General features: G+C 38.5%; 2 protein-coding genes across 6 annotated transcripts in view; one reads left to right on the top strand and one right to left on the bottom strand.

Moving 5' to 3' along the window:
* Positions 1–25,962, bottom strand: part of TMEM117 (transmembrane protein 117) — a 219,052-nt gene that overhangs the window by 175,667 nt on the left and 17,423 nt on the right. For all 5 annotated transcript variants that reach the window (XM_064508074.1, XM_064508076.1, XM_064508082.1 and 2 more), the window contains exon 3: positions 5,781–5,913. In XM_064508074.1, the coding sequence (XP_064364144.1) occupies positions 5,781–5,913 (133 nt within the window). The remainder of the gene's footprint in view (positions 1–5,780; positions 5,914–25,962) is intronic.
* Positions 10,883–16,968, top strand: LOC112993804 (P2Y purinoceptor 1-like). The gene is made up of 2 exons (XM_026117748.1): positions 10,883–10,952; positions 15,947–16,968. The coding sequence occupies exons 1-2, from the start codon at positions 10,883–10,885 to the stop codon at positions 16,966–16,968; spliced, it is 1,092 nt and encodes a 363-aa protein (XP_025973533.1).

Here is a 25,962-nt window from a genome sequence, read left to right as displayed (position 1 = left end):
CTGTCTTCCTCTGAAACCAAGCTGGAATTGCATGCTAGAGTGCCTCATAGTGTGTAGCGTGCCATTGGTAATTGGTCGTAAGTTAATGAAACATGGAATGGACCACAATAATGCCAATCAGTCTTCCAGCAATGGCTGTGGACATTTGTAGGAAGAGGATTCTTGGAAACATCTACAGGCTCCTGCTGCCTTTCCACGCAGCTCCCCCACCTCCTTCCCGCTGAGCAGCTCCATCTGCTGCTCCGTGGGCTCCTCGGGCCCTCCCCACCATCCCTCACCCCAATATGGTGGGACACAGCCTCCGTGCCCTCACAGGGCAAACTGTCCCCTCTCTCAGCAGCTCACCATGGATCTGCCTTTGCCTAGTGCTTGCTGCCTCACTATGACATAGTGACACATTGCAGAAAGTCATATAAAGATGAAAGGTCCTGATGAGAATTAGGCAGAGCATTACCAGGCAAGTTGCAGTTCATATACAATGCTGTGAATCAGGGTCACAGAAATCTAGGCCAGAATGGGTAGAAACAGAATAGAAAAGCAGAAAATATTTCAGAAATTAAGTTAATTTTAACCACAAAACACAGTCAGAAGCAAGGAAAATTTCAGAGAGAAAAAAATTCATCTGCCTCTGAGAATTAGTCATTCATGTAACAACACTGTCACCACCATCTTCAGTGATAAATCTACAGATGGCATCTGAGACTGACACCTTCTCAGATACTGCATCCTCTTCAAGTGGCTGCAGTAAACTCAGAATACTGCAAAACTAGTTAGCTGTAGCCCAGCAGGGTAAATCTCTCCCTGCATTGTCACAGTGATTGTGAAGGACAAGGAAGGCACCAAATATTGGTACACTGGCTTCCAGCATGTCCCTCAAACATCTCCACCTTGCAGAAAGCCTTCCAAAAGCATGCTCTGTGTCCCTGTGGCACACAGAAAGGACATGCCTGAAACAGCAATTTTGGCTGCCATTGTCTGGGCCAGGCCGCATAATTCAGAGAGAAAGTACATATGCTACCTCAGCCATGGAGGAGAGAGAGTACCATGCCATTATTAACTCTGTTGTCATCAGGGAAAAAAATGTGGAGTTACCCTTTAATTCCCAGCCTGAATTTTGGAATACCCATGTCATGGTTCCTACTGGAAAACCCTGCAGCAATTTCCATGACTCTCTCTCTCCAGACCATGAAGGCCTGCATCTCAAGACAGTGATATCCTTATAGTTGGGGTAATCATCTGAGTCACGTGCCAGGCAGCCAATGGGATTTGTTAAACCACTTGGACAATTCTGAGAAATAGCATGCAGATGATGAACTTAGCCACCTCCACAATGGACTCCCCCATGGCAGACTTGCCAAAACCAAACTGTTTAGCCACCAACCCATGCAGATTAGGTGCTGCAAGACTCCAGAGAATGATAAATACCATTTTTGTAGGGGTTTTGGGTCCTAGAACTTTTTCTTTGATGCTGTAGCCATGGGGATGGGTCCCACTGGGTGGTGCCAGTGTGCAGCCACTGTTCATTGTCACTTATCCTAACCACAGTGTGCTTTCCCCAGCCTCACCCAGCAACCACTGCCAATGCTGCAGTTGATTTTCTGAGCAAACTGGTCCCCCTTCCTCAGACCACTGGCTGAGGAAAATTATACAACTAAGAGACAATAGTTAACAGTCGTATTTTAAGAGGGGAGATTGGCAAAGCAGAAGCTGGGTTCCATGAGAGAGAAACCATTATCTTCTTATTCTCTATAATTACAGGAAAAAACTTCATTATATGCAGGCCTGTCTTGATGGAAATCATGTTCAGAGCAGCTTTAAAGAGCAGCTAACCTCTTCGCTAGGCCTTCTGGGCTCACCGTGCCAAGGAATATTGTGCACAGGTGTGATGGACCACAGGGTTCTGACCACTGAACTTCGTCTGTGTGCACAAAACCACCAGAAGACTTGTGGCATGAACAGCAGATCGTTGGGCCAACGTATGTCAAATTGTGCTGTACCAGAGTCCCTCTCAATGCACCACCTTGCTGGCTAATGTAGGCACACTCATTGAGAAGTTGTAACTCACACTGCCCTTCTCACTACTTCAAAAACGTAGAAAGTCCAAATTACAGAGGAAATCAGATGGCCTCACTCCCATGGCACAGTTCAGCCTCTGGCATCACACAAGGTAATACTTCTCCTGTTTCTCTACAGCTGTTTTTACCGTTCCCCAAGTATTAAAAATATTCCAGAATAAATCTTTTGACCATAAACCACTCCTTAAGGTTAAATTTGACTTATACAGGAACAGCAGTTTTCTGGCTCAATCCTACAGCAGTTTAGACAAGGCCTGCTCTCTAGATGGTTACTAGTCTGTTCTGACTTAATCATCCTGCTCTAATTCCCCAGATCTCTAATCCTAAATCTGAATAGTGGCTGAAACCCTTCCTACCTCCAGATCATTTTTACATTTAGTGTCTGTATTCCACATCTTTCTTGCACAGCAGGACCAAACAGGCCAAATACCTTGTCCCTGAAGCCTGCACTTCAACCCTACCAGACCTTCAGACAGTTACACGAACTCCCTCATAATTTCATCTTACTGTTGGTACTCTGTGCCTTTTGAATGACTGTTCAGGAACAATTTGGTAAGCAGTGAAGATCCTGAACCACAATCACCTTATTCTTAAATAGCACCTGAGAGACTAATCGTATAGTATGAGGGAAGAAAACAGCTCTAACTTTAATCTTAATCCCTTGTTTAGTCCTGGGTCGAGTTATCATGCATAAATGAGGCACCCTTTCTTGTTTTCTGTCTCCATAGCCTGGTTTTCCGCTGTGTGATAGCGGGTTTGCCACAATCCTGACCGAGAAATTCTACATTAAATACCTACTTTTTTGGGCCCTGTGCCAGCTAGGATTTTGCTTATTGTTTTAACAATGAGAAACAATGAGAAGTAATAGCTCCAGATCATTCTCTGACAGCTTTTCAGACATGTTTCTTCAGCCAGATGTTCAGCTCTGACTAAAAGAACAATGACCTAATGTACAATGGATTAGTGCAATAAACTGTGAAGCCCCTAAAAGGAAATGGCACTGAAAAAGAAGAGGGACTTATAAAATGATACATCCCAATGTGTCCCAAAATTTTCAATCCCAATTGCCACACTTTCACCACACAAACAGCTGTGCAGTACATCTTCAAATACCAGCTACTTGTTCAGTTTTCTCTCTTCCCAGCAAAGTACAGTCCTTACCATTATCCTTTTTAAAGGGATATATTCAGACATTTTTAAGTTTGCCAAATTAAGACATGCGTGAAGCATCTTTGAAAATACTTAAAAAGAAAGGCCTGTCAACTGTAAAATGTACATTCTTAGAGATGGTAACATGAAACAACTTTATAGCACTCCTGGCATGGGTTTCTCCAGCCCTCAACAGGATATTGTTTCTGCAGAGATCATCAGTGATGGCATGCACACGCAAAACGCATGATTCTCCTACTCTAGTGAGCCACAAAGGAAGTTCCATTTATAAGATCAAACATCCGACATAAGAAACTTGTCAAAATCACTCTCCTGCCAGCATGCGGGGCAAGCTGATACAGATACAGAACGATAAGCAAACACACATAAGAATTGTTTTCTTTCACTGAGCCTCATAGCCATTAATTGTAAGATTTTCATAGCCCTTGTTTTGGAAAGATGTGTATTTTGGATGCGTGTATTTCAAGGTGTTTATTGCACAGGAGTCCACAGGCACAAAAGTCAGCTTGTCCCTACAGAGACTGTAACCTTCATGCAGATAGATCCTGACCTTTATCCTGGAAGCCAGTCCCTCTGATGTTGGTCATTTCAATACAGCACTGTGGCAAAGTCTGTTGCCAGAGGTGTTCTTTTATACAGAAGTACAAAACATGAAACAAACAGCTTTCATAAAGATTTCATTTACTCAGGAAAAAGGAATCCACTCCCTAAAAAAATTCTGTTGGGGCAATGTGAAGTAGTTGGCTTTGATGATGTTTGTCTTTTGTTGTAGAATCCTTCTGTCCATCTTTTCAAAAGTGCTCTACCTGGACTTTGAGAGGACTGATTCAACAGCTGTGTTCGCAGTTTGAGACTGACATTTTTTTTTCTGAATTTTCTTAGTGCTTTTTTTGCTGAAATGCACCCAAAACATTCTTAATAAGACTTCACCACACTTTGAAAAGTCAAAATGATTCCATGGGCCTAGCAGAGTCAGTTTCCCATAACGATCAGTGACAAATACAGGGTTGGCCCAAGCGCTAGAAAAGGAAAGACTGCACTCCACCTTAGGGGAGAGTATAGATTGACTGACTCCAACTATTCTATTAATAGGCTGTGCCTATTTCCATGCACTCGGTCAGACACGGCTCGTCATGGGATCTCCTCCATGCAGCCAACAGGATGCAGATGAACCATGGAAACTTGCAACAGATACGGGGAACAGGAATGTTCACGAGGACACATGAACTCTGATTTCCAGACATGAGTCAGGCTTTCAAATTGGTTAATGCTTTGCCTAACAGCTAGTGGAGCTTCTGGAGTTTTACAAATATCTAACAGAAATGACAACATACTACCAAAAATAGCACAAATATGTAAATAGGGAAGCCAGAAGCCTGTAGTGCTCCCACCTTCCCCAATGGAGGAGGATGATTCTCCCTCTTATTAGATGCCTATTCATATCTACTACCTTGTTGCCACGACCACCTCCTGGTCATATGATCCTTTTTTCTCCTAAAATAGCAAGTGATTCTTTGTCTTACTCACCTTGCCTGAATCAAGACAAATTAATAATGTTTGGTTTTATTGTAACAATCGTATGATTAGCCCAGCTGGTCTGTGTTCATGTTCATTAAGCGACACCCAATCTGTCTGCTACTCACTTTTTGTTTTATCTCACATTGTTAAAAGTTCTTTATACACTATGCATTTTTGTTGGCACACTAAGATCTGTAATATACCATACCACAGCAGGGTCCATTAAGTAACACTTCATCAAATCTTTTGGTATGCCTTTCCTATTCTGCAGAGTAAAGACAAGTTACTCACTTATTTGCCCTGCTCTTCAACTCAAATATAGATTGGATTTCTTCTTCCTTGCTAGAAACTCTTCAGATGCTATCTTCCCTTTTCTAAACAACATGTCTGTGCAGCTTTGCCCAATGAACTCATTTAGTATGCATCAGATGACTAACAGTGTAGGTTTTCTCAGGACAATCAACATGTGAAACAAGTGTTAATTTTGAGAATAATAGGAAAAAGCCAGTTTCCTTAAGGCAGAAAATTCAGATAATTCAGATAATTCAGATCTCAGCTTAAAATAAATACAGGCATAATAAAAACATAAGTGTTGTTCCCTAAGCCAACCTTAACTTTGCCCTGTAGGAGCATCTTATGGAAAAAAACAAAACGAATAGGTTTTTAAGACTATTTTTATCAAACTGGATCAGTGAATATTATTTTGCATAACCAAAATAGCATTGCAGTACACATTTATACAAATATAATGATCATTTGTATCATGATGTAATAGTTGCTATAACTGGTCAAGATCTCACTTTTTATAATTGATACTTTAATCTTCTTGGCTAATTAACCAATTATACTACTATTCTACCTAAATTTAGAAAACAGAGGAATAAAAAAGGTGGTGAATACTAACACCTTGACATTTTGCTAAGCTCTTGTTCCCTCTAAAGCAGTGTAGTATGAAAAGAGTTTCCAAAACAATATATTCTAGAGAAAAAGAGACAGAAAAAAAACCCTGCTGCTTACCTCATATTCCCTGCCATAATCAGGAATAGATTATAAATGTGAGAAAAAATGAAGAGGAAGAGGATGGTACTGAAGAACATTGTCATCCAAGATCCATGGTCCTCTCGAAACATTTTCAGCCGGAGCAACTGACCTGTGGTATGAATATTATGAGAAATCATAGTTTAGACAGCCAGTAAATAAATGTCTACATAATAACAGAAGACAAACAGAATGCTAAGCTTTATTTCTTCTTAGGTCCAATTCCACTTTGTGTGGGAAGGGCACAAAGATTTCAAGATCATGCAACCTAACTACTTTTTTTGTACTTCAGCATGAAGAAAGATTATTCCTACAAAATTATAAGGCTGTCTCCCACAGATTGATGGCTAACTGATTTGGGCTCTGATTCTACAATCAGAATCACTGAACTGAACCTCTCTCTGAAGGAGTCTTCATCGTAACTGTGGGACTTGTTCAAAATGTGGCTGTGGTTTTACACACACTACATGTATATAGTGAGGCCACTGGCATCTGCACCCACTCCACTCTCATATGCTGGCACAGCAAGTCGAGCAGCCACATACAAGTGAACAACAGTGTGGAACTGACCCATCTAGAAAAAAAAGACATCTCACCAATTTTTTTTGCAGTTAAAACAGTTTCATCAGCCTGCTGACCTTGAAGCTCAATGAATGGTAGTATACCACATCTGTGTGGGAATGGGAAGGAGTGATGGACGAGAAGGGCAGTGGCTTAAGCCATCACATCCTCTAGAAACCGCTATGTTCTAACACTCTAAGGCAAATATTGCAGGGAAAATCTCCAGGAATTAGTCTTGACTTCAAGGCAAGAACCATTTTTTTAGTGGCATTCTCACAGTGTTCTGAAAAACCTGTGTATTTCTAAATTGTGAATTCTGCTTGACTGTATGAATTTTAAGTGTCATGAGTATCTCAGGGCTTGTGAAATCCACTATTTGCTGCCAAGTATTTCTCTAACAGTAAAAACAGAGTCATTAAATCTTGAAGGTTACCTGTCTCTTTCCACTGACTATAGACAGAGACAAGATAATCAGCTCAGACCAGACAACTATCACACAACAAAAATTAGATAAAAGTCACCTCATAATAGGTGTTGGTCTAGCTTTTGAAAAACACAAATGTGGAGCAGAAGTGGAGGGGATTCAGGACGGCTGGGCACATGAGAAAGAGATGATACGCTTTTGTGATAGAGTGACTTCAACTGCAGGACCGGCTGAGGAAGAAGGAAATTGCCTGGAATATGCTAGATTAGAGGGAGACTCTATGTATCACGGGAAAAGCTATCTTAAGATGATTCCTACTTAAGCCCAAAAATAGAGAAAATAGATGGTTAGTAAATAAATAAATAAATAAATAATCACCGCTTCCTTTCAATGACATTGAGTTAACAGTACTGAGCCACCTCACTGCTTCCTTGTTTTGTGAGGTTGTGCAGGGCTGCCATGTGTTATGTCATCATAAGACACTCTGAGAAAGTCTGAATTTCCTGAAGTATGTTGGAGGGCTTACACTCCAATGCTACACAGCTTTTCAGCTGGCATGACCTCACTGAAAGGTGTTCTGGATCATAGTATGGACTAGGCAGTTCTTGGGAGACTTAGGTTCGGTTTTGAATCCTACCAGAGACTTCCTGTGACTTACAGACAAATAATTTACTTTGCATTCAAGTCCTTGATACACAAAATGAAACATAATATTATTCTCTTTCTCTTATAAATTATATGCTTTGCCCATCTGTACTGTGGACTTTTGCTATGTTATACCACAACGAGGCTCCAAACTGATTAGACCTATAGGTGCCAGCAAGAAAAGAATCTCATTACAAAACAGAATAGAGCTTACAACCATACTGACAGTGTAATTATTATTCATTTTCCAGGCAGGAATGTACACCAAATGTCACTGCAACACAGAGAACTAAAAGATCCCTAGAGTATTTGAGTTATGACTGTTTTTCATGGTAATGTTCTTGCCATTTCACAAATGTAGTATTACAAGTCTGTCAGAGCAGGATTGATTTTATTGTCATGTCCCCACAAATCCTACTGCAATACAATACTCCCTCCCATCCTACTTTTTATAGTTTATACATCGTTCTAGTGGTTCCTATTTTTGTAAAGGCTATTTATTTCTACTGATTAATGATGTAAGTAGAAGTGGGTGAGTGGTGGTGTAGAACTCTTTTTTTAGTGTTTGAGTTCCCAGAAGAACTAAACCTAACGTCCCAGATGGGATTTCAAAGAGGTTTGTACTAACAGACTGTATTTAACATGTTTAATAGCAATACATTGGCTACAGTGGTCATTTTTACTTAAAGGCAATATAAGAAAACATGATCAAGTGCTAACTGCCAAGCAGTTTATTACACTAAAATTTGACAAATACCAACTTTAAATGCCTTGCCGTAGGCAGCAATATTACAAAGCAAGCTCCTATGGTCTTAACATTTTTCTTTTTACCATTCCCACATGGAGAAAAATCTCAGTTCCTTATGCACATTTTCCTGTGTCCTATTTTCAAATGTTACACACTAAGTATGAAATTCAAAGGAAAAAAAATTCAAAGAATGCAACAATAACATACTAATAACAGCATTTTTTAAGAGGAGCTGGGAAAGATTACAGACCATTACAATTCATTCCAAGCACTAAAAAAAGCTTACTGACTCATGCATCAATTTCTTTCTCATCTGTTTAGCAGAGCATTTATCTTATGCAACATTTTAAGCAGAAGTATGTCCCCTGGCATATATTGTATGCACCCCCAATTTCATCAGGACAGCAAAGTATGAGCCTGTGAAATACCTTGCACTAGCGTTCTACTCAGTTAAAACTCTGCACTTTAATCAAGTGATGTGACATATTCCTTTGTTTTGCAGAGTACCTTTTCCAAAGCACACTAGTACATCTTGTTGCTTGAAAAAAGCTCTGCTTACTCTCATCTTTGGTGCAAGGCGAAACTTGTCATGTTTTCTTCAGGAACATACTTTTCCCAGACTAGCTTTCCTTTCCTCCCTTCTCCTCTCACCTCTTTTTCTCTGTCCTTCTCCATTATCATTAACATAAGAGTTTCTTATCTGTTCATTTCACATAGCCCTTTACCCTTTACACTTGCCCATTCTATCCAATTTCTGGATCCCTCCTTTCATCTTCTGAACCTCTCAGTCTCCTCCAGCTCCTTTCTTTCCTAATACAACACATCTATTGTTTTCTAGTGTCCTAATATTCTCCATACTTGCTTCTGCAAGAATATACTATCATTCTTTTGTCTTTCATCTCTAAACTCTACAGGAACGCTGTCTAAATCCACTGTCTGGAGTTTTTTCTCCTGGATCTCTGCAAGTCTGATGCAGCCTCTTGGAACCATTCCTACCATTTCTAATCACTGCTTTCTTAGTTAAAGCTCAGACCTACTACTTCTTCCTCATCTTCCTTGAGTGCCACCCACCTCAGTCCAGTTGTTCATATGCTTCTTGAAATCTGGACCTTCTTTGGTGTTCACAACTCTGTCCTCTGGCAGTTTGCCTCTTACCCCTACTGATTTTAGCACAAACTGTCTGTGTAGCTCACCATCTCTCATACTTGCATTAACCTATAACAACTAACAAAGTGTCACTGTTTTATCAAGGGTTACCATAGACAGTCTAGTTTTTTTCTGGATGTAATACTCCTTTTAAAAAAACTGATGGATTTTTTAACATGTTCTCTAATTGTTTGGAATACTGAAAACATCACTAGAATAGGTGATGGGAATTTCTTTTTGTAAGGGAGAGAGGACCACAGCAGAAATCAAAAGAAGGAAGGAAGGCAACCAGTAATTGAAGCAGTCAGATAAAGGAGCACATCTAATGAAGAGACAGCATTCCATACATTCATGTGCTAGTAGATGTCAAGACAGTGAAAAAAAGAGGAAGATAAGGGGTTGGACAGAAGATATCAAGACAGATGATATGGCAGACGGAGGGGAAGCAGAATGGTCTGGGAGAGAGGTAGTCTTTGGGAGCTGTTGGTGAACTGCAAAATCTAGAATAGAAAGCTTGAGGGAGCTCAGGTGCTAAGCTTCCAGTATGGGTTGGTATGGAGAAAGTAACAGTGACTGGAAAGGGATTGGGAAATGGGACACCTGGATTAGGAAACCTACAGATCTTGACTAGACCTGGATGGATTTGAGGGCACGAAGCCTCTGCTAATTCTAGGATGCAGAAGTGGGCACTCTAGCTTGAAGGACAGGAGAGCAGCCCTCTGATGCTCTGGCATGAGTTGGAGAGGGGATTAGGCTGAGAGCAATAAAATATTCTGGAGTGAGAGTGGCTGGGAATGGGAGACCTGTGGGTTGGGAAGTCCACAATTTCAGTGCGACTTAGAGCTGGACACATGGGGAAGCTATAAAGTGGGGTGAAACTAGTGAGAACTGTGGGATGTTCAGGGAATGGAAAGTGAGGATCCTGGGACTCCTTTGTGTCACTGAGGTCTGGGGACAGAGACTTGGGGATGGAAGACTGGAGGACCTGGAGCGGACCTGGCATAGCTAGGAGGGTTTGAGTCCTGGAACAGAAGAACGGGAGGATGGGAATTCTGCAACAGGGCTGGGACTTTGGAAGGAGATGGGAAGCTGCGGGGCAGGAGAAGTGGCAGGCAGGTAGGTGGGGTGAACGAAGCTCTGCAATGGGCGAGATCATCACTGGTCCATTCCCCAGATCAGAAGCAGGGCAGCAATAGCTAGAATTCTGGCAGTGAAGAAGGGAGAGGAAAAGGAAAGTGCAAACACACACATATGTATGCCCCAAGCTCCCGTTCTCTTCTTCCTTTTCATTTTTGGAAACAATGAAAGCCCCAAGGCCTAGACAGACTGGGCATTTGTCACAAGTCCGTCTTTCCCTGAAAAGTGAGTGGAAGCTGCTATAGTAATAGCAATTTATCCTGCCTTATTGAGAGGAGGGGCTTAATGATAAACGGCATCTCTCTTGCGCAGTTTAACACCTGCTCTCTAATTCTGCCATTTCATATGGAATATTACTGAAACCTTGCATTAAAAACAGTACTTGCAAAATAGAGTTGTGATTTCAGAAGATCCAGATTAATGGAAAGGAAAAGCATAGTCTGGAACCTAGACTTTTGTAATACAGATGATTCCAGCATTTTCAAACCAGGTAAGAGAAAAATTTATTAAGTATTCATTCCACCTCTACTCTCCAAAGTAATATAATTTTCCCTATTTAGCTATCACATACTGATTAATACATATACACATGCATAAATTTCATATTCTTTGAGGTAGTTTTTCATAACTACTGCTTTCAATGGGCAAACTCCTAGATCTTAACTATCCCTCTACTGTAGCTTATGTTTGCCATACAGGATTTCATTAACCCCAACTCCTAAGTAAGTACATACATGTCATTTTTTGTTGACAGAAAGAGTAGCTTAATCACAATAAAATTGTGATTAAATTGAGTAAAATGTAAATATAAATCAAATCACTGAAAAAAGAAAATGGGTATTAGCACAATACTTACTACTTAATTGCATACAGATACAGCCTTATATTACTTATCGTCCCTTTTGTTCTAGTAAATATAATATGCTTAATGCAGTTGAACTAAAACATGTGAAATGCTCCACTTAATAGTTACAATGCATTGCATCTTTTTATATCAGCTCAGTTGAAGATAAGAAAAGGGAATGCATGACATTATTAATAACTTATCAGGTAAGATATAAAAGTAAAAATTGCAAATAATAATTGATGTTTTTAACAAAACTTACCACTTTCTTTATAATGCTTTATTAATTTTATAACACTGTCTAAAAGATAAGCTAAAGCGATTCAATCTCAGAGCATATGTTACACATGGAAATATACTTTCATGTGGATAGACAAAAATGTGGAAGAGACACAGTGGAACACTACACCGTAAACCTATATGGTAACTGGAATAGATTTGTGCTAAAATCAAATGTGGATGTAAACAGGCAGGCAGAATTCTCAGAGTAATCCAAATAAATAAAACAGTTCATGTAAAATAAAGGCATTTATTATAAAGAACTGCAAGCAGAGAGGAACAAGGGACAAAGAAATACTGGATAAGGAGTAAAATTACATAAAGTAAACTGTAAACTCTGCTTAATCTTTCTTTTGCTTTGGGCCAAATTCATCTGTTACTATAACCCTGTTAAAAATGTCAAAAAACCACATCTATGCCAGGGAAGAATATGGTTCATAGTATATATTTACACATATAAAATCAGATATTTTAAAAATACTAGCTAAACTTAGCAGAACTTTCCCAAATAAAAGTTAAATACCATAAGAATGACTACTAGTGATAAACTGTGAATGACAACTAGCTACATACATAGGTCAGATTCTTTTTCATGATATATTAGTTTCTAAGCTCCGAAAGAAGTTTCCTCAAAAAAGAATTTTTTACTGAAACATGGTCTTCTACCTACTCCAAGACTTTGGAAGCCACATCACAGGCACAAAGAGAACAAAGAGAAGCAGAGACCTCAGGATTTAGGGGATTGTGACAAATGAGGAGGTAACCTGCTTATCAGTTACAACCAATATACTGAGACACACTAAGTCAATTTATATGCGGATCAGATATTATATGTTCTATACAGTTAAAAGATTAAAGACACGTTTTCTTCTACAAAGAGAAACCCTCTTGACTCCTATAATAGTGTGTAGATGCTGCCAGGGGACACCAGGCAGGAGCTTGCAGAAGATATTCATTGTCAGAGAATATCGTCAGTTCTACACCATGTTCATTTCAGGTCCAGGAGAAGAGACAACCCAACAGGTAGACACAAAAACTGAGTCAATAAAATAGGTCACCTTTCTAAAACTACAACTTTTCTAGCATCTTTAGAGCCACAGCACAGAAGACAAGCTTGCATTTACTATACTGCTTACAGGAACAACACGAAACTCTTACCTGTGAACTTCATCATACTTTCTTGTCCTTTTTAAAAGTGATGGAGCCCCTAAATAAGTCAACCCTTTCATGGGCACATGTGTAATATTCTAATATCAACCCTTTCACCAAATCAGAGGTATTTGTTTAATTCTGGATGCCCCATCATGTGACTGGTCTATCCACTTAATGCTCCTGGCCATGTCCATGAACAGCTGAATCTGTTCAGCTGAAAAATTAAACACAATAAATCGGAAGTATTTTTTAGCCTTGAGAACCCAATTCTGCTTTCATCAAAGTCTAGCATATCTATTTTTAGTCAGGCAGTAACACCATATGCAGCTGCTCACTGGTCACAGTATAGTATCTTAGTGCTGTTGCCCACTGTTCTTGTCACAGCACTAACAGTTTCTTTTCCTTTTGCCACTGCTAAGGCTCTGTGTGTGTGTTGGGGGGCTTTGGCTAGTAATAGGTGGAATCAACAGTGAACACAGTAATTTCAGAAAAAGAAAGTTTTCTGAAATTATAGGTGCAAAGTTTTGGACTTGAAATCTGAAGATGATCTAGTCATATCCTGTAGCTTGCTTTGTTCTGGTGACGCTAAAAAGGTGGATGTCATTTGTCTGATTTAAAAAACTTGTAACTTCTGGAGATTATTAACGCACACATGCAGATGTCCTAGATACCAGAGTAGCTCCAATAGCCTCAGGATGTAGCAGAGCTATTGGCCATGCTGAAAATGTCATGTGCAGTGAAGCTAGGTCCTGACAACAGAAAAGTCTTCAAATTCTTCAGATGGAAGACCAGGACTTCTTGTTACAGCATTAAGCTGGGAGAAAACCACTTGTGTCCTTTCCTTGCTTACTGTGGTACCTCAAGAAAGGCTCTTTTTCTCCCTATACCTGTTTCCCTGTGTCCATCTTGTTTGACAGACTGCAAATCACTCAAGGCAAATATAAAACATAGTATTTCAAAAATCTAGTCTTGGTTATGGCCTCTAAGCTCTACTGTAATATAAACAATAAAAAAGAAACAGCAAGAATGGTTTAGAAAATCAAAATCAAAATCACAAAGTAGACTCATGAGAAATGTCTACACAGACAAATGCTGACAGATTTTTTAAACACTCTGTAACTTCAAATACATTTTATACAGCTGTGCAGGTCCAACCCCACCAGATGTACAACTAACTTCATATAGCTCAGCCCTGAGTGCAATCTAGTAAACTGAAGGGGATGGAAGGGAAAGGAGATTTATCAGTACAGGTCTGTAACTGGCCTAAAACAGTTACACAACTACACATCCAGGCTGTATCTGGCCAACTTACAGCAGAGTGGAGCAGGTGGCACAGCTGTCAGTCTCCCTCCATTTAAACATGCCTAATGTCCTTTTCCAGAAGCTTGATGAGATCAGGAATTGCTGGCATTACAGTACCTTCATGCAGGTTTGGCCATATCATTTACAGCCAATTTAGGGCTTATTTATATTGCCAACATAACTTGGAACCAAGTGCTTAGAGCCTTCATTTGTAATTATTGAAATGGAAGTCAGAGAGGAAAGAAATACAATTGAATTAAAAGCATACATGACCTCAGGCCAAGATGATTTTAGGATTCTTTTTTTATTTTTATGAATTTCCATATCTACATTTAGATCACTTTTAATACCACACATTATAAAGGAAATGTTACTTAATTGTATGGTACCCATCAGGGTGGCTACATTTTAAAGAATTTATAGGCATATTTTAAAAACTTCAGTTGATGAAAAATCCTGCAAAATTTGATATTCACAAAAGCTATGCAGAAGAGCAGGGAAAGAGAAAAATGCAATTCCCCCAGATCAAAGTGCAATGTCTCAATACTTAACAAAAGACATTTAGAGAACAAACATTCCCCACCTGTGAAACACGCTGGGAACTGAACAGATGGTTTTCTGTTCATACTCACTTCCTAGAAAATCATTTGTCTGCTTTTGTGGCTTAGGGTCTAGAGAAACAATTTTCCTTCTTAATTTAATTCACTACAGTCTGAACTAGTTTTTTTGTATGTTCATGTCTAGGTGAGCCATGAATCTGGAAAGCACAATTAGTCCAGTCACTGTTTAGCAATCTTCACTGGTAGTTCATATTTGTTGTATTCTGACCTCTGTCTGTAAATGTAACTTTGGAAAAGTCATATTGTAAGTATTAAGAAAGACTTAAAAGCAAACCATTATGTTCCAAAAAATACACTACTATTAACTTAATGGTTGAAGCTGTTTGAAGCTTTTCAGGGAACCAGCAACATTTTGAAAGAGAGTTCTTTCTTCCATTCAAAGTGGGTTTTCTCCTGAGTAAAAATTCATACTGTCTTCCTAATATCACTGTATATATATGTCTATAAAGATATTTGTATGACCCCCAAGTTCCTGCTTGGACAGACTTTACAGTTTGGCATCTGCTGCATCATTTAGAGACACGTTCTAAAAACCTAACAAACGGAAATTGATGATAGCTCAATTTGGCAAAACATTTCTGTCTTTATTTTCTTAGGAATACAAAATCTTTGGGATGAAAAGTTAGACTTTAAAAGCATAAAAACCTTGCTTTGAAAAATTCACTATGGATCTATATTGTCCATCCATAATGATGCCTGATTCAAACTGGGCCATGAAGAGTGAGACAAAAATAATTCTTTCTAACCCCACCATAAGCACCATGTTTTTAGGCTGGGATATTCATTTATAAAAGAACACAAAATAATAAAAAGCAGTTCATTCAGCACTTTAAATGGCAAGGTTGCTGCTGCCTTCAGCACAACCAGGATTTCATCCAGATTTGTCTGGATTCGATGTTCTGGACCTTAGTCCCAGCCTGCCGAGCAGCCGGACGTATTACAGGAGAGGACATAAGCGGTCAAGGGGAAGCTGCTGCTCCCGAGGTTGCATGCTTTTGTTCTCTCACCTATCATGCACTACACTCAACTGTAAATAGTAGATCAAAAAGCATATAAAGGTTTTGATAATAGATCATGGAAGATCTGCCTGTGCTAGTGTTGCTTTAAATCTTACCTATTTGGAATTTACAGTTGTTCAGGCAGAGAGCGAGAAGAGTCTGTACATCATACTATATTCCGAATTCCTTTTGCCAATTCAGTCATACTGTATTTAACTTGAATTGGAAATTCAATATATGTAATTCATTTTTTATTTTTAAAAGCTGTTGGTCTCTCTTTCCCCATCAGGCATACTCCATGGACCGATGCTGAATGGTACATGCACTATTATCTTTTGCAACAAGCAAAACAAACTGGAGTGGTACTGTTATTTTCTTATTCTGGTTTGCCTTTTTACTTTATCAGTGGGATTGCTAGGCAATACACTTGCACTAGGACATTACACATACTGCATGAAGACATGGACTACTAGTACTATATTTCTATTTAATTTGGCATTGTGTGACCTTACTTGGATTCTCATGTCACCTTTTTCCGTATATTATAGTCTCCAGAAGTTAGCTGTGCATTCCAGTCAAACATTTTATCAGGTTAGAAAGCTATTTTTCAACATTAACATCTATGGAAGTGTCTACTTCCTGACACTCATCAGCTTCGACCGATATGTGGGTGCTGTCCATCCTATCACTTCATTAACATGGTGGGACAAAGGCAAGGCAATGTTTTGCACCATTGCAGTATGGATCTTCATTGTTGTTGAATCGGTGCCTGAGATCTACTACACATTTGCCGCTGGAAGACACTATGATGGTATCATATCCCTGGATAACATTGCAGGACCTTTACGTTTTGTCGTGCCACTCACGCTCTACAGGTTTTTATTGAGATTCCTAATTCCAGGCACAGTCGTCTTTACATGCTATATGTTGACTTTCAAAGCATTAGTACAACTCAGTAAACGTCAGCAAAGAAAGAACAGAATTGTTAGACCTCTGTTACTGATTTCAGCTGCTATGATTGTATTTGCTGTTTCTTTCATGCCTTATCATGTTACGATGTTGGTGATACTAATTTACAGAATAAATTGCCAACTACACTGTGGCAATGTAAGCACAATATTTGCCATTTATAAAGTCACAGAGATCATCTGCAGCATTAATAGTTGCCTTGACCCAATCATTTTTATGGTAGCAAATAAGGCATTCTATCAAAGACTGAAAACTATAAAATGTCATCCCAAATGCCAGTGCCGCTGCTGTCTGACACAAAGGGTAAGGGACATCAGTCCGACCCCAAGAACAGTGACTTAAGTTCCAGTCTACAGAGACATTTATCTCTTTCTGCCCATTCAGCTTTGTGCCATCAGACCCATTTAAAACTTGGTTTCCTGTACAGCACGGCAATCTCTTGAATAAGCAAAAATAGATAGCAATGCAGAATAAAACTTACCATGCAAGTCTACCAGAAAAGAAACAGTATCAACTCCTGGCTTTCTAGAACTGGCATTTTAAACATTCTTGTCATAAATACACCAGAACTTACTGTGAAATAGCACCTTTTACCTGTATGTACATTTGATGTGGAATGAATAATGAATAAAGGTCCTAGATAGCGGCTTTAACTCTTGGCAAGAAAACTGGCATAAGGTTAAGAACATATAGCATTGAGGAGCCTTCTTACAGTTTCTGATATTTTTCTATATGTTTACAAATGCCGTTGCAGCTGGACTGTGTAATTAATAGGAATCATGATGCTTATGACTGATCTTCTTGAGTATTTGTAGAGGTGCTTATTTGTAAAAGTACATTTTAATATTACTGACACTGCCAGTGGAACTTCATTAATGTGTGCAAGTGCAGCAGATTTCCAAAAACAAACACACAAAAAAACCAGTAACAAACAAACTGCTGAGGATAGTCAGAGCAACAGTGAAACTGTCCAGGAAGCAAACAAACATGGACTGAAGAGCTTTACTGAAGTCTTCCCCGACGCTGTGGTGGTTCCAAACTGATGTGCAACGTTGGATAATTAAACACTGGGTAATTCCAGCTGTTACTCCTAAATAACAGCTCCTAACTCCTAAGTAACTCCTAAGGCTGTGTCAGTCAAGCGTGCCGTTCTGCAGTGAGCTCAGTATTCATCACTGCAGAGAAGTGTGCAAAGAAAAGGTCCTGAAATACAGAAGTTGCTGAGCTGTAAGAAGAGTAAGTGTCACTGCTACACAGCCACACTCTCCCTCTCGTGAACTTAGGATCTTTGCGCCACAATTTCAAGACAGCCTAAGGTAATTAGTACAGTGCACTGTAGTAATTAAAAGAGCACAATGTATAGTCGCTGAGGAACAGATACCTTCATGTGTTGTGAAATACACATTCTCTCAATATATTATACAGGCAAAAGAGTAACGTTTCATGTTCAAGTCCCTTCTGACCTGCTTTCTTGCCAAGTCTCAAACAGCATATTGTTTATTATTAAAGCCCATATATCAGTAAGCATGTTAACTTTGTTTTCAGAAGTTACTAACGACAAGGTAATTTTTAAAATACTTTGTACATTTTCTTAATTTTTTAAATTGTCATAGTTTTAATATGATTTTGTCCTTACATGTATTTATGTAAAATAATTCTGTGATATACTGAAATCAAATGTCTTCTGCTGCATGTTTCAACTGTATTCAGTAAAAATAGATACATAATATCTAGAAGACAGACTATTTTTAATTGTCTCTGTGACATCAAATGAACCAAGTCCTGATAATCTGAAATACTTTAAGTACGTTAGGACATTCTACATCTCACAACAAAACTGCTTGTCTATATTGTGGTCAAGGTCATGGTGAGTGGTCCTCTTTTTCCTTCAACGACTTCATAATTCTGAATTTTCTCTTATTTTAAAAGAGAAAAATATTGAACTACATATTTGGCTTTGTTTTATGCATGAATTGCCTATGAGGAACATGACAGATTTATTAACAATGCATCGGGTTCCTTAAAAAGAAGAACTTGATAGTGCATGAATGGCCACATATTGGCAATTATAATAGAGTAGTATATGCTTACATCTCACATAGACAGAGAACAATGTCAATGCCATTTAGTGATAAAGGTGCCCTCAGCATGAAAAGGATACAAGAGAGCTCAGACTGAAGAACCACACAGCTCTGGGCTAAATGAGTTTATTGCTCCCACCGGATTGCATTGCCAAGTTTGTAAATAGGAAGACGTTTCCAACATCAAACACTTGTCATTTTTATCTTTCAATCTTTATCTTTAAAGTTACAGATACAATGCTTTTTCCTCCTTTCTCTACTATCGTATTCCTTTTCAAGAAGTTAATTTGTCTTTGCTCAGGCTAGGTAAAATTCAATGTGAAATCAAAATTAGCTTTTTTGGACACATAAAGATATGTAAAAACTCGCAGCAATCTTGAGCTAGGAAAGATAACTTTACACCACTGGGAAGGAGAGATTTCCAGGTTTCATGTGCCAGGACTTTAAATCTGTGAGCTTTTTCAGAAGAGAAAATAGTAAGTTACATAAGTACCTCCTCCGAATTCTGTAATGATTTTTCATAGCAAGACGGTTGTTTTTCTGTTTAGACAGACGATTTAATTCTCACTCCCCACAATCTTACTATACAGATGTTAATGTTACTATTGCATATTAAGCAAGTGACATTAGGAAGTCCTTTGTGTTGTTAATGATTAAAGAAGCACTTAATTCAGAAGAAATTATGAAAACCATTATGAAAGTCACTTCCTGATTCTTGGAAAAATTTGAATTGCTTCATCTTATAATTGCAGCTTTTTTTATACTTATGAATGTAGCCTGTGGTCACAAGCACCCAAGAGTTGATAAGAATAAAACAAAAAATTTCAATTAAAGGTTGGATTGAAAGCAATCTCCAGATGAATATAATTAAAAAGCTTCACAGACTGCCCTTCCACAATTTATATGCAATGCCTTTTGCAAGCAGCATTAACACAGTTTGCAGAGATGCTTAAGCAATGTCTAGGTTTCATCTACCTGTGTTCCACTGCATAAAAAGAAAAATGAAGGCAACTGTGAGGAAAATGTTTTAAAGTCTGACTCAGAAAAAAAAATCTTTATGTAAGCTAGGGAGAAATCACTGTCATTTCATTCTGGTCAGGTAACAACATAAAACGCATTTAACTGAAGAAGAATGACCTTTATATTCTCCCTGTGAGTGGCAGTACACTCACACAAAAAGATGCAAAATGATCTGCTTTTCACTTTCTGTCAGCATCACCTTATCGAAGAGCTGCATGGGCAAGCATGATGGAGCAGGGCCAGCAACTGCCATCAGAGGCCTGGAAATATCAAGGAGTGCTTGGAGGGAGGTTACTGCTTCCTAACACCCCTCCCACCCCTTTGTCTAAATCTGTGTCTGTGGCCAACGACCAAAGAAGGACAAGGGAACCAAACAGGCAGGGCATTGCTTTTCAAGGGGATAATCCAGATCTCAGCCAACTCAGAAGATAAATTTTCAGTGAAATCATACAGATCAAGCCAGTATTGATTCCTGCTGCATACCCCCTGATTGTCCCTGTATCCCAAGAATGTGAGCAAGAGAAATCGGCAGTGTGGATGGTAGCCCTGCTCTACACACTTTGCTGGAGAAGAGCAGGACCAAGCTGGAGGTCCTCTAGTTCACTTATGTAGGACTGACCAAGGCAGATGTCCTAGTTCCCCAATTCACTGCTAAGCTTTGTCGGCAGAAAAAGAGGCTCATAACTTTTCTATCAGAAAAGTCATCAGTAACAGAAGTCCCAAAGTGCTTGCAGACACAAGAGAGTAAGTGGAAGGAATAGCAAAGAAACCACCTTATGCTTCTGAAAAAATTATCCCTAACCAACCCCAAGTAATGAAGAATAGGGGCAAAAAAAAGGGGGGGGCATTCCTGAAAAAAGGTATCTATGCCACAAATCCTCTGTCATCTATTCTGGTACAGGCATCTTACGCAACATGCCTTGTGCTGGGTTGAGTCTAAAGGGACAATTTAATCTTCAGAGATTATCTTTAGGATACAAAATTCTTCTGAAAAATCCTTCCCTCTCTTATCTTCAACTGGTCATGCTCCTCATGATATTCAGTTGTGAATACCTCCCTAGTAGCTGACAAGACTTTCGGACATTCATTCACCTGTTCATAAGTGATGCTATCATCAATTAAACATACTTTTAAAGTGTTTTTATTCAATCAGGCTGAACTAATGCTAATGTTGCCCTGACTGAAATCAAAGGTTTTCTACAAAATAAAAGGCACAAGACATCTGTTCTTGTTTACTTGGTCATATTTTTATTTGAAAATACATGCTCCTAAAACGTTTTATTATAATATTCCCCGTCTAGCTTGACATACACGAATAAAATTAAATAAGATTATTCCATGTTGCTAAAATAAGCAAACGATAAACTAAACTGCTAAGAGCCAAAGTCAACATTTTCTATTATTACAAGGATGTTGAAATACTGACTTCTTACAAGTCACTGTTTGCACTAAATCTGAGGACACAGTATCCAATTAAATGCTCAGCTGTTCTAATGATTTGAACACACTAGTTAATATTGTACTAATTTATTAGCCTACAAAACGAACTGCAAGATATGGGTAGCTTTCACGTACCATACCTAGTTTCTGAGCTATTACAGTGATGGACATCTTCATAATATTCTAGACAAATAAAAACTAGACGATGGTCTGAAAGATTGGACTGTTTGTATATGTGACCAGCTGTGTTCAGTGAAACAACTTTATTACTGTAAAACTCGGAATTGTTTTGTAAGCAAAAGTCAAATTGTTAAAAAACTGTTAAAAAACAAGTAAGTTGAAAAGGTAAATTGAGCTAGAAATGTCTCAAAGCTGCCTTGCAAGGAAAGACATCTTTATGCATCTGCTGTTCTGCATTTGGCTTTGTAATACTTCCATCTCACAGACACACAATCTGAAATTTTGACATGTATTAAGAAACGAGCCAAGCTCATCCCTTCCCTGCAGCTAGGCTCACAATTCCCATCCATGCCTGCTCCCAAAGTCTTCCCCACACTGTGACACTGGAGCCAGGCATAGGTGGCCAATGATCAGGTGTGTCTAGAACCCGGGGTCATGAGGAGAAGGCACTGTGCTGACCTACCTTTAGGGTGTTGCTAGCTGTGGACGCCCCATGCTCAAACTAGATTTCCTTTAGGGCATTCTTCTGACCTATCACCTATCAATTCAGTCCTTTCTCTTCCCACAATTTGGCATCGCGCTTCTTTAGTCTGAGAAAGATGAAACATAGTCTGAAAACTGTAGCTCTCAGCTTTTGCAGACTAAGGTAAAATGCAGCCTGATTTCACAAAATGTACATATTCAGGGTCTCAGCTGCTTATCTAGCTGGAAAAGCAGTGTCCTTGCAAAGTACATTGTGTCCTAGGGCAACAGGAGCCTGTGAGCTCTGGTTTCTTACTAGTCCAGACAGTGTGAGTCAGAAGACAAACAGCAGCAGCCAGAAGTCTTTTTGGCAGGTTTCTCGGGCAGCCTGTCTTAGTGGTTTTGGTGGACTCAAGGGTCTGGTGTTAACCAGAAGCCACAGGTGAGCAGATGTAGGTGAAACGTGCAGCCCTGCTGAGTTAGTCTAAAATTCCACAGAGTCTTTAAAAATGGTTATTTCTCATAGAAAAAAAGTAACAGAAATACGAACATTGAAAAGAACACATGTTCTTCTTTTAACAAGAAGATAACAACAGGAATATGGACTTCTGGTGCAGCAAGGAGAGGACTGACACTTTTTCTTCCTTAACTGATTAACCAAATGGTTTGCACAATCTAGAGCATTGTAGTAATGGTCAGTACCACTTGCTTTAGAGAACACGGCAGGTGAATTCATAAAGGCCTGTTAAAAATATGCCACAAAATATGAAAGGATTCCACATCACACCTACCTCTTTGCTCTCCATTAATGTCATTACTGGCACCTGGATGTAATACCTAGAGCTGCTGATGTAAAAAAACTGTAAAATACAGATAATATGGAAAGACTTAAAAAGCTATGCCAGAATTACAGTGTGCAGGCCGGCTTAATCCTGAATTTATTTTTATCTGTCAATTTGCATTATACAGATTTAAAATGCATTTTTAATTACAAAATTTACTCTTACTGCTTTATTACATCAGGCTTAAACAATTGTGCTGACGTAGTTAAGGGGAAAGCAGCAAAAAACAGCTATTGATTTCCTATGATGTTTTAGAACAATTTTCCGAAGGGAAGAAATTGAAAAACCTGCGTTAGCAATAGAAAATGCTAACATGTTTGTTCCTGAGGTGCAGATTTTTTAACTCTATGTGACTGTATCCCAGGTTATAAACTGATTACGCAAAAAATTCTCTTTAGATGTCCTCGTTGCTCAGCTAAACAAAAGTTGGTTAGAGGGCACATAAATATGAACTGTATCCTTGCAGTTTTTATCCTTTAAAAAGTTTTGGCGTTTCTAAGAAACTTGCTTTTTCTTCATTGCTAAATATAAAATATTCACCGCATTCTTATCTTCTCTATTTCCAAGCTATTTCATGATCCTCCTCCTTTTTCTCATTGTAGAGTTCCAACATGCAAGTCTTTACTGTCTTGCTTGCAGTATTGAATAGAAACTACATTTTTCTTCTTTGAATTTATTGGAATTCAAATTTCACAATAGGTAAAAGAAACACAACAGTATCTGTATCTCATATAATGCTGATGCTGAACTCTGCAGGACAGCGCTGTAATCGCTGTCTCTCAATAGTACTTCAGTGTTACTCTAGAATGACTTGTCAAAATAGTTATTTCAAAACTTTTTTCCCATAGTTAGTTCTTTTCTCTTGAAACAGTGCTAAAATTGATTCACAACTACTTTTAAAACAATAAATAGATTTGCTTACACTGTATCTACCACACAGACCTTTTAAATGCACATTTATAAAGCATTTTTGAATCAGGAAATAAAACACCTTTTGCTCCCACCCATAAAGGAACATCTGTAGATTTACAAATGGACATTGTGCTAAACTGTCTAAAATGCAGTACTGTAGTGCAGTAAATCACAAACCTAACTCTGGTGTTATATACAACCTCAGAGGAGTCTGAAAAAGCTGTATTTCAAACAGGCAACAGAAGAGAGTTTTAAAATGGTTTAATATGTTTAAATGACAGCAAATACGCATAATAAACTTCTAGCATTGTCTGAATGAGAAATGCTGCTTTCTATCAACCACATGAAGCCAAGGTTGACAGAAAAGAGACCCCACAAGTAGCCCCCATGCTGAACTGGAACTCAGAAGATTGGGATTTGACCACAAGCTTTGCCTTAGATTTTTATGTGACTTAGGCAAGCTACCTTATCTCTGAGACTTGGCAGGGAATGGAAGGTTCACAATGAAACATGCACACCGAGCCATCAAAGATGGACAGAGAGCAAGAGAGAAAAGAGAATTACACTGCCTTGAGGCAAAAAGTAGTTAATTGGTCAGTCAAATATAGGACATTGCACACGTTCTTATAAAGAGACATCTGTGTTTAAAAAGTAATGAAACAATCCTTTTTTAATTAAGAAAGGACCTAGACTCTCTCCTGGTCAAGAAAGAAGTAAATTACTTTCATGAAAAAAAATTAACTCTGCCTAGAGAGCAGCTATGGGAGCAGACATGCTCCCCTGCAGGACCTTCTCTCTACAGGATTCTAATCTGAGGCATAAAGCATGCAGAAAAATAGAAATCCTGACCAGATTCACCTTTCTGATTTAATCTCAGGATGTACAATTAAGGATGGGTTTTGTTTATTTTTAATAAATATTTGTAATTACATTGTCTATTTTGGACTCTGAATAAACATCTTAGATCTTGAACAGGTACCCCAGAGGGTTATAGTGTGTTTCAAATGCACAAGATAAGTGGAGAACGGATATTATGGGATCAAGAGGAAGATGTATATTCCAGTGAAAATCAAGAAGACTCTCTAGCCTACAGCGAAATACTGGGGAGCACACTTGAACCTGAGTGTTTCCTGACGGTCTTTCAGATGTAGCGGAAATTATGTTTTCCATGAGCTATATATATCTCAACTAGAGTCTGTATATGTGCCCAGACAGACAGCGCTGTGAACACCAGAACGAATATAATCAGTTAATCAAATCCTATGCGCATGCTGCATACTGCATAGATCTCACTCAGAAAAGCTGATTACTACTATATAAGACTGAAAACAACCTTAGGGTTAGCCAGTCATACTTATAACAAGTGTCTGCATGGCACTTTCATTATTTTGCAGAATATTTTTTCCACTGTTACAGAAGCAGTATAACAAAGTCCAACTCCATTAACTTTGTCCCAGGTTTCCAGCTTCCTTAGAATCACTTACCCTTATACCATGGGACAGAGGATGCTAAAATATCAGTTACTTCAACAGATCTATTCAATGATGGCACACTTGAAAACAGTGATATGGAATGAGTTTTCACTGGATAAAACATTTACAAAACATATTTCAACAAGTATTAGGTGAGAAGGCTATGTAATGATGTCCGAAAAGGAATATTTACTATACAGAAATTGACAGAGTAGAAACCCACAATGCCAGCTGAAGAACAAGATCCATTCTGTGTAGCGGCATCTGTGGGAAAACTGTATTTTAAGTTTATTTGATATATACTACTTGCAAAGTAAGCAACCAAGGCAAATGCTATATTAAGAAATGTATCTTTACTAGAAATAAACAGGATGGAGAAATTGTGTTAACAATCCATGAAACTTTCAAAATACTGGTTCTGTATCAAACTTCATTTGAAGCTAAATCAGATATATAGTGAACATAAATTTCCATTACTAAAGAAAAGCCAGAGGGTGGGAAAAACATCAGTAGAACACATGAAAACACTATTTTATGTAATATGCATAAAAAGCTTGTAGTTTTGTTTGGGGTTTTTTTGTAATTGAAAAATATTACAAATTTTCCAAACATATGCTTTCCCTACTTACGTTCATTTTTTCTTCTGTTTTTAAATGATTTATCAATTCAATCATAAAAATATTGTATACGAATAACTGTTACTACTCTTTTTCCACTGGCATATTTAAATTTCCTTATTTAAAGAAAGTAACTTACACTTCAACTGTCATGCTCATTCAATACCACTAGAAGGTGCTCCTCTGTTTAAAGATAACTATTTCTGTCCAAATTTCTTTTCAAAGTTAACTTTCCCCTAATAGCTGTGGTTCTGGTCAGTTTTTTACACAGATTGTAGCTGCAACAACCACTCCTATTATACAACAGCAG

This window comes from Dromaius novaehollandiae, chromosome 1 (assembly GCF_036370855.1).
Source record: "Dromaius novaehollandiae isolate bDroNov1 chromosome 1, bDroNov1.hap1, whole genome shotgun sequence".
In the NCBI taxonomy this organism is placed as follows: Eukaryota; Metazoa; Chordata; class Aves; order Casuariiformes; family Dromaiidae; genus Dromaius; species Dromaius novaehollandiae.
This window is presented reverse-complemented; position numbering and strand designations above follow the sequence as displayed.

Coding starts and splice junctions, on each gene's coding strand:
- LOC112993804 (XM_026117748.1), top strand. CDS start 10,883: ATGGAAAGGAAAAGCATAGTCTGGAACCTAGACTTTTGTAATACAGAT. Junction 10,953..15,946: donor TTCCAGCATTTTCAAACCAG/GTAAGAGAAAAA, acceptor TTTCCCCATCAG/GCATACTCCATGGACCGATG.